We start from the raw sequence: 7,566 nt of genomic DNA, 5'->3' as shown, positions 1-7,566 counted from the left end.
TCTTTTTTTTTTTTTTTTTTAAGTTGTAAGACTAAAGGAAATGGAGAGGCAGAGACAGTTTTGGAACCTGTAGTAACCAGGAGAAACAACCTGTAAGATATTCGTGTTACTTATTCTTTTTTTTTTTTTGAGACGGAGTCTCACTGGTCGCCCAGGCTGGAGTGCAGTGGCGCAATCTCAGCTCAGTGCAAGCTCTGCCTCCTGGGTTCACGCCATTCTCCTGCCTCAGCCTCCAGAGTAGCTGGGACTACAGGCGCTGGCCATCACGCCCGGCTAATTTTTTGTATTTTTAGTAGAGACGGGGTTTCACCGTGTTAGCCAGGATGGTCTCCATCTCCTGACCTCGTGATCCGCCCACTTCGGCCTCCCAAAGTGCTGGGATTACAGGCGTGAACCACCGCGCCTGGCCTCATGTTACTTATTGCCTAGTACACTAAAGTGAGGAATGCCAATGCAAGAAATTGTGAGAGGAGGAATGAGGATTGCTAAAGCAACTGCAAATAACTTATACTCCTGGATAATGGAATTTATTACATTTTTATACTCTGTAAGTTCAAGAAAGATTTACTCACAATTTAGTAATGACTTTGTGGAAAGTACAGTAAAATGTGTGAGCAGTTTTAGTTACGTATTATTTGTTGGATTCTAAAGCACTCCACAGTGTTTTGATATATGCCTGTTTGGGATTAGCAATGTACTTTTCTTGTTAAACATCACATGGGGATTGCCCATTTATCTTCTCACCAAAACAGGCTCCTCTAGTGTATGTAAATATGACTGGTCACCTTTTTCTCTTAAGCTGAATGTCATAGTTCTGGCTTCACTTATTTGCTTTCTAGCAGCCTCCCCATGTTAGCCTTGCCACATGGTCAGTCTTCTGTTTGGTAGGTTTTATGAATCCTAAAAGTTCTAGTTCAGAAACAGCTCTAATAAACCGAGCACTGGAGGCTTTAGTTAAGGAAACTGGCCGTGCTGTATTTTTGACAAAAAGAGGTTAAAATCTCAATGTTAAAATACTAGTTGGTAAAGTGAAGTAGACAGTTCAAATATAAACTTCTAAATTAAACTATAACTGTTACTGGAAAACATTAATACTGAAAAGATGTATCCACTGTTAATAAAACATAAATGGAAAAGTACTTAATGCTTCCTAAATCTAATGTTCTACATAGTATGGAAATTGCTCCCCGTTCCCACTTCTAAATGTACATTAGAAAAATAGAGAATTCACACCAGGTGCAGTGGTTCACACCTGTAATCCCAGCACTTTGGGAGGCCGAGGCAGGCAGATCACCTAAGATCAGGAGTTCGAGACCAGCTTGGCCAACGTGGTGAAATCCTATCTCTCCTAAAAATAAAAAAATTAGCCAGGCATGGTGGCAGGCACCTGTAATCCCAGCTACTTGGGAGGCTGAGGCAGGAGAATCGCTTGAACCCAAGAGGCAGAGGTTGAGGAGAGCCGAGATCGCACCACTGTACTCCAGCTTGGTCAACAATAGCGAAACTCTGTCTCAAAAAAAAAAAAAAAAAAAAAACGAAAAGAAAGAATTAGGCCAGGTGAGGTGGCTCACACCTATAATCCCACCACTTTGGGAGGCCAAGGTGGGCGGATCACAAGGTCAGGAGTTTGAGACCAGCCTGGCCAACATGGTGAAATCCTGTCTCTACTAACAACACAAAAATCAGCCGGGCGTGGTGGCAGGTGCCTGTAATCCCAGCTACTTGGGAGGCTGAGGCAGGAGAATCACTTGAACCCAGGAGGTGGACGTGGCAGTGAGCCAAGATCGCATCATTGCACTCCAGCCTAGGCAACTGAGCGAGACTCCATCTCAAAAAAAAAAAAAAAAAAAAGAAAAGAAAAAAGAGAATTCAATAATGGCAGTTTCATTTTTGGTAAATTTAAAAATATAATCTTGATATAAATTTGATACCAAAAGTTTTAGGTTTGGTCTCATTTTGGATTACATTCAAAATAAAGATTCAGAAATTTCAGTGATTCTAGCACCATATGGTTAATTTTAACAAGTAATACGGTTGTTTGGAGTATACCTTTATAAATATCTAGTGTAGATCTGGAGAAATTATAAACTTATATTTTATGTGTATTTGGACATTGTAGAAATGGTTTTAAAAGGATACTGGATAATTTCATTCATTTCTTCTGAGGTTGCAGAATTTGCATCCATTTTTTCAGCAGCTGTCACAACTGTTGCAAAAGCCTTTTGAATAGACAAGAGAGAAGAAAATAAAAATGTCTACAGTTGCCAAACATCTTTTACTATACTTCTTTTAATGGCTGTTGATAGCTGGCACATATTCTTCACTGAAATTTAAGATTGTCAAAACTACACTGATGATCTCTTTACACCACTTATATGTTAAAAGATAAAGTAATGGTTCCTGAATAATCTTGTTTCAGAGAACTAAGAGTATGCAGAGAAAAACAAGAAACAAAGCTAGTCAAAGTTAAAAGAAAAAGAAAGCCCTGTTTCCTCTACTAATCTTACCGCAGGAAAATATCTATTTTTCTTGGAAGCAGCCAATTATGGGTAATTTTTAATGGTGACATCTGTAAGGCCTTTAATAGAGTTAAGATCTTTGTAATACTACTCTGAAGACAGAAAGAATTGTTGTTTATTTTAAAGAATAACAACAGTTGTTTATTGCCTTGCCAAGTATTCCTTGTACTTCCTGATTGCTAAATCTGTTGTGTAGGTTTTTTCTTTTATTCAAGAGAAATGCTGGTTAATAATATGCTTTATTTTGTGAAATAACAGAACTGACCTAAATTGTTTAGTTTTTGCTTAATGCTAACTATTGGGTTAGATCACATACTTATTTTGACCTGGCATGAACACAGAATTGGCTTGGTTAAGGAATGCAGGATCAGAGGGCAGGGGATTGGGAGTGGGGGCTGTTGAGCTACCACTTCCTAAGGAACTTTTAAAGTTTGAAGTGATTTATGCTTTCCAAATAAAAGGCAAGGCATTAAACACAAGATGAATTCCAAAGCACTAAAAGTATAAAAATATTCTGAGAAAGTCATCATGGATGGTTAGAAAAATATCCAGCTTGTTCTTTTCCCCCCAACCTACCTCTGACCAGTCTACGAGGTTGATGAGCCTGCTACACTCTAGGTGCAGTTTGTATGCTATGCAGATGTCTGGGGCGATATTCGGAATGCAGCCTTCTTCGCTTTTCAGTGCTTCATTCTAAAACATAACAGTAAACTAAGATGACTAACTTTTAGAAATTATTAGGAACAAAATCAGACATTAATGAAGCCCCCCAACCTAAACTGAGTAAATCAGTAAATGGAATCTTGGTTTCCTTTATTTAGTGAGTGAGTCTATTCAGTAGTTAACCAGTTCTTGTTTAGGTTTATGTCTTGGTCACAACCCCTCTAGTTCTTAGTAACCAGAAGAATATTCCCAGGATTAGAAGATAAGCATATTTTTCATTTCAATCCATAAATTACTAATTTCTGAGACCTAAATGCACTTGCTGTAAAAAGTTTATGGAGATCTTTAGGAATACTTAATAAAATGGTACTTCCAACAATTAGCTGAATTCTAACAATTACTATACTGTATTAGTAAATACTAATAATACCACTTACCAGGGGTATAGGGTATAAATTATTTTTTAAAGAAAAGACTATGTTGTCAACACTGCAGATCTTAAGCTCTATAGAAACCATCAGTGTTTTGAAATCCATGGCTTTTACTGAGAAACACAAAGTCTTACATACATACCCTGCTTTGATATTATAATATCAGGGGTATATTATATCCCACCCAACAACAACTGAAATCGTACGAGTTCTCTTCTGTGACTCACTAGCCAAGAAGACAGATTTTGCAAGTTTTAATTTGTGGCTTATATATTAAAAACAACTGATTTTTTGGTTAAGTATGAAATTATTCAATGGTTTTCACCATCACTGAAAACCATTGACTTATATCGTCCTACTCAATACTCTTGTAATACTCTGCATGTTTGTGTGCCATTTTGCAATGAGAAGCCAATACACTGGAATGCTCTTCATAGGTTTTATGGAGTTGCTTCTTAAGTATTTACTGTGGCAAGATTTCTGCGTACTTAACTTAAAACTCTTTCATGTATATATAGCTTATTGAATGTTTAAAGTGATCATTTTGCCTGGTCATAAGAAAGCTAGTTTCTAAAACTGTGAGCTGTCTTGAGCTATTGTTTAAAGAGCTTCCAGGAGTTGATAACTGTGTCTGGACTTTAGCGAGGGCACTGCTGAAGTGTGTTGCCCCAGGAGTTTTAGTGGCAGACTGCTGGTTATCCTCTACACTCAGCTCTGCAGATGCTCTCAGAATAGATCTTTCTTTGGTTTAAAATCCAAGATGAAGTCCCAAAGTATTTCTCTTTCCCACTAGAAACAACCATTTCGGTCTTTCAGTAATTTACTAGGCCATATTGTTTAATCCCTATCTGCTGTTAAGTTTACAGGAAACATTTCCTTTATTTTCACAAGAGTAGTAACATACTCTTGAGTATTTGTGCCTATGATCTGACTTCAGCATGTCAAGGGCAAAGATTACACATTGTCAAAAACTGGCAGCAACAGTTGACTACTAATTGGTATCTCTATGGGGTTAGACATTTTTTTCTACAGTCTAAAGCATTTTTAAAAATATAGGAGAGGTGCAACCCTGAGTTGCCGACTCTCTGCTCATTAAAACATAACTGCAAATTTAGAATATTTTTGTGACAATGACGCCCAGAGCCTGAGCTAAACTAGCTGAGGTTTAGTTTAGTTCTAAATTTGATTTAGTTCTCTGATTACAGGTGCCTGTAATCCCAGCTACTTGGGAGGCTGAGGCAGGAGAATCACTTGAACCCAGGAGGTGGACATTGCAGTGAGCCAAGATCGCACTACTGCACTCCAGCCTGGGCAACAGAGCGAGACTCCATCTAAAAAAAAAAAGAGAATTCAATAATGGCAGTTTCATTTTTGGTAAATTTTAAAATATAATCTTGATATAAGTTGAAATTTCTGAATCTTTATTTTGAATTTAATCCAAAATGAGACCAAACCTAAACTAAACTAAATCAGAGAACTAAATGTTCATCTTACCTTTAGATAATAGTAAGGATTGTTGAGTGCAGTATGGAGGGCAATTCGCGGAGCAGCATTTAAATGCTCACGAAGGGCATGGGCAGCGCTGAAGTACACCACCTCATGGAGAGGCTGTGTCTCAGGAGGCAGAAGGTATTCTCTGAAACAGCCAGTCAGGCATCCATGTTTAGATAAGCACAGGTTTATTTTCTTTACATATATACATATATACATTTTTTTCCTTTTAGGCTCTGTTGGACTTCAATTTCCACTACAACATTTTTGTCAATCCTCTCTGTAGAGGACCGAACCATTTACTAAAAGCAAAATCAACAACCAAAAACAAACGAAACAAACCCAAATATCAGATCTAATACAGTTTCACTCAGAATTGCATCTCTTCCATATAATGGGTTTTAAAACTACCTCTAGATTCTTTATAAGAAGCTGTATATTTCAGTTCTGAGTTAAACCTTTAGGAACAAATGTACATATACTATATTTCTGCTCAGAAATCTTTAAGATAGCATTTCTTAAAGTAAATGAGAAAACAGATATCTACATTTTCTAGCACTACAAACATTTAACCTTTGGCAATATTAAACAAAGGCCCGGAATTAAGAGTTCAGGAAATTCTTCTTGGATCACAGAAAATTTTTAGTTGATATCTTTCATGGAAATGACACCTCAAAAGTTTTTTTTTTGAGACTGAGTTCCACTCTTGTCGCCTAGACTGGAGTGCAATGGTGCAATCTCGGCTCACTGCAACCTCTGCCTCCTGAGTTCAAGTGATTCTCCTGCCTCAGCCTCCCGAGAGGCTGGGATTAGAGGCGCCCACCAACACGCCTGGCTAATTTTTGTATTTTTAATAGAGATAAGGTTTCACCATGTTGGCCAGGCTGGTCTTGAACTCCTGACCCCAGGTGATCCACCTGCCTCGGCCTCCCAAAGTGTTGGAATTACAGGTGTGAGCCACCTCGCCCAGCCCAAAAGTTTTTTATATATTGGAATTACTTTTTACGTTAGAAGGCAGAAAAGGCTAAATCTTAGTTTCAGAGTATTGAAAAACAAATCATTAATAAAATTTCACTTATAAAAAAATCTGCCATAATTTGGGATTTTTTTAACCTATAAGCTAGATGATAAAATAATTTTAATAAATTCTGAACTAAAAAATATGGCATTAAAAATTCACTTAGCGTGTATAATGAGCCCATCAGGTGGTCTATGCCATGACAGTGATATCATCCGGGATTCCTGGAGGGTAGCAAATTGGAGGGGAGAAGCTTTGGCACACATAACCCATTGACAGAGTAATGTCACTAACTGGATTAAAGTATATAGTTAACTCACATGACTTCATAAAGAAGATTTCTGGGGCTTAGTCCAACCCTGAGCCTAAAGTATTTTGGCCACATGACAGCTTGTGTCAGCTCCTTTCCCCACCAGTACAAGCAGAGCAAAGCAGCTACCTCAGCCCAGTCACGGGACATTATTCCCCTTCTTCCAAGTATCCTTTCTCTTCTTCTGGAGAGGATACCACTCCCTAGAAATCTCCTACACTTGTGTTGTCCCAATGTGGCCAGGAGCTTTGAAGAAGAGAGGAAGTGGAAAGGGTATTCAACATGGACATCACTCTTCACCATACCCCTTTCCTCCCTCATCTCAAGAGCTAATGACCCCCTTGCTCATTCTGATTCTAGGTGCTGCTCCTTCTCCAGAGTCAACTGGAACAAAACTTGCTTGCAAAGAGTGTATGATTTTGACTTAATCCTCACTAAGGACCAGTATTCTATACCTCAGATACTGTTAACATCTTAATTACTCAAGGTTAAGTTAACTTAGCTGTAGCTTCAGGAAACAGTTTCTGTGATGGCTGGCTACCAATTTGTAATTTCTGACCATAAACTCTTCCTACACTAACCTCATGCAGTTATTTCCCAATCATTATACATGGCTGTCATTAAAAGATCTTGTTGCAGTCCCTGCTATGTAATAAGGATTGGATATCTAACAAGGCAACCAGACAGAGTCAATTTTTACATGTGATTTATAGAAATGCAAGCATTTCCCAAGGCAAAAGACCTCTCTATCCTCAAAGAACCATCAGAGCAAAAATAAAATATCTGCCTTAATTTTGTTTCCACTGGCTACATTAGTTGAACAACAACAATGACAAATATGTTATACATTAGAATTTTTATCTGACTGTAGACTTGGAGATTGGCATAGAAATATATTTCTCTGACTTACTTACGTGAGAAGAAATAAGCAATGAGTCTGGCACTAGAGCACTGCATTATGCTCATTTTGGATTCAGACCAGACAAATGATAGGCCTTCCCTGAAAGAGTTGGTTCTGAAGGAACTGGTAGAATTAGTATCAACAAGGGCTACAAAGTTGAAGCTTACTATTGGCAAAAACAGTAACTTAGAAAGTGGTAATTTATTCTCAGCTCTTAAGATCTGGCAACTTAT

At 38.0% G+C, this 7,566-nt stretch overlaps 1 protein-coding gene across 8 annotated transcripts in view; it reads right to left on the bottom strand.

Moving 5' to 3' along the window:
* Nucleotides 1-505: 505 nt before the first annotated feature.
* The window catches only part of ORC3 (origin recognition complex subunit 3), a 73,295-nt gene continuing 66,234 nt past the window's right edge, over nt 506-7,566 (bottom strand). For 7 of the 8 annotated variants that reach the window (XM_031667298.1, XM_031667299.1, XM_031667301.1 and 4 more), the window contains 4 exons: nt 5,108-5,249; nt 3,096-3,212; nt 2,140-2,219; nt 506-941 (listed from right to left, as the gene is read on the bottom strand). In XM_031667298.1, coding sequence (XP_031523158.1) covers nt 836-941; nt 2,140-2,219; nt 3,096-3,212; nt 5,108-5,249 — 445 coding nt within the window. In that variant the 3' untranslated portion in view covers nt 506-835. Of the gene's footprint in view, nt 949-2,139; nt 2,220-3,095; nt 3,213-5,107; nt 5,250-7,566 lie in introns of all 8 variants that reach the window. The other variant, XM_021937584.2, reaches the window with a different exon arrangement.

The sequence above is a fragment of the Papio anubis genome, chromosome 6, assembly GCF_008728515.1.
Source record: "Papio anubis isolate 15944 chromosome 6, Panubis1.0, whole genome shotgun sequence".
Taxonomy (NCBI): Eukaryota; Metazoa; Chordata; class Mammalia; order Primates; family Cercopithecidae; genus Papio; species Papio anubis.
The sequence above is the reverse complement of the archived record's forward strand: the minus strand, read 5'-3'. Positions and strand labels throughout refer to the sequence as shown.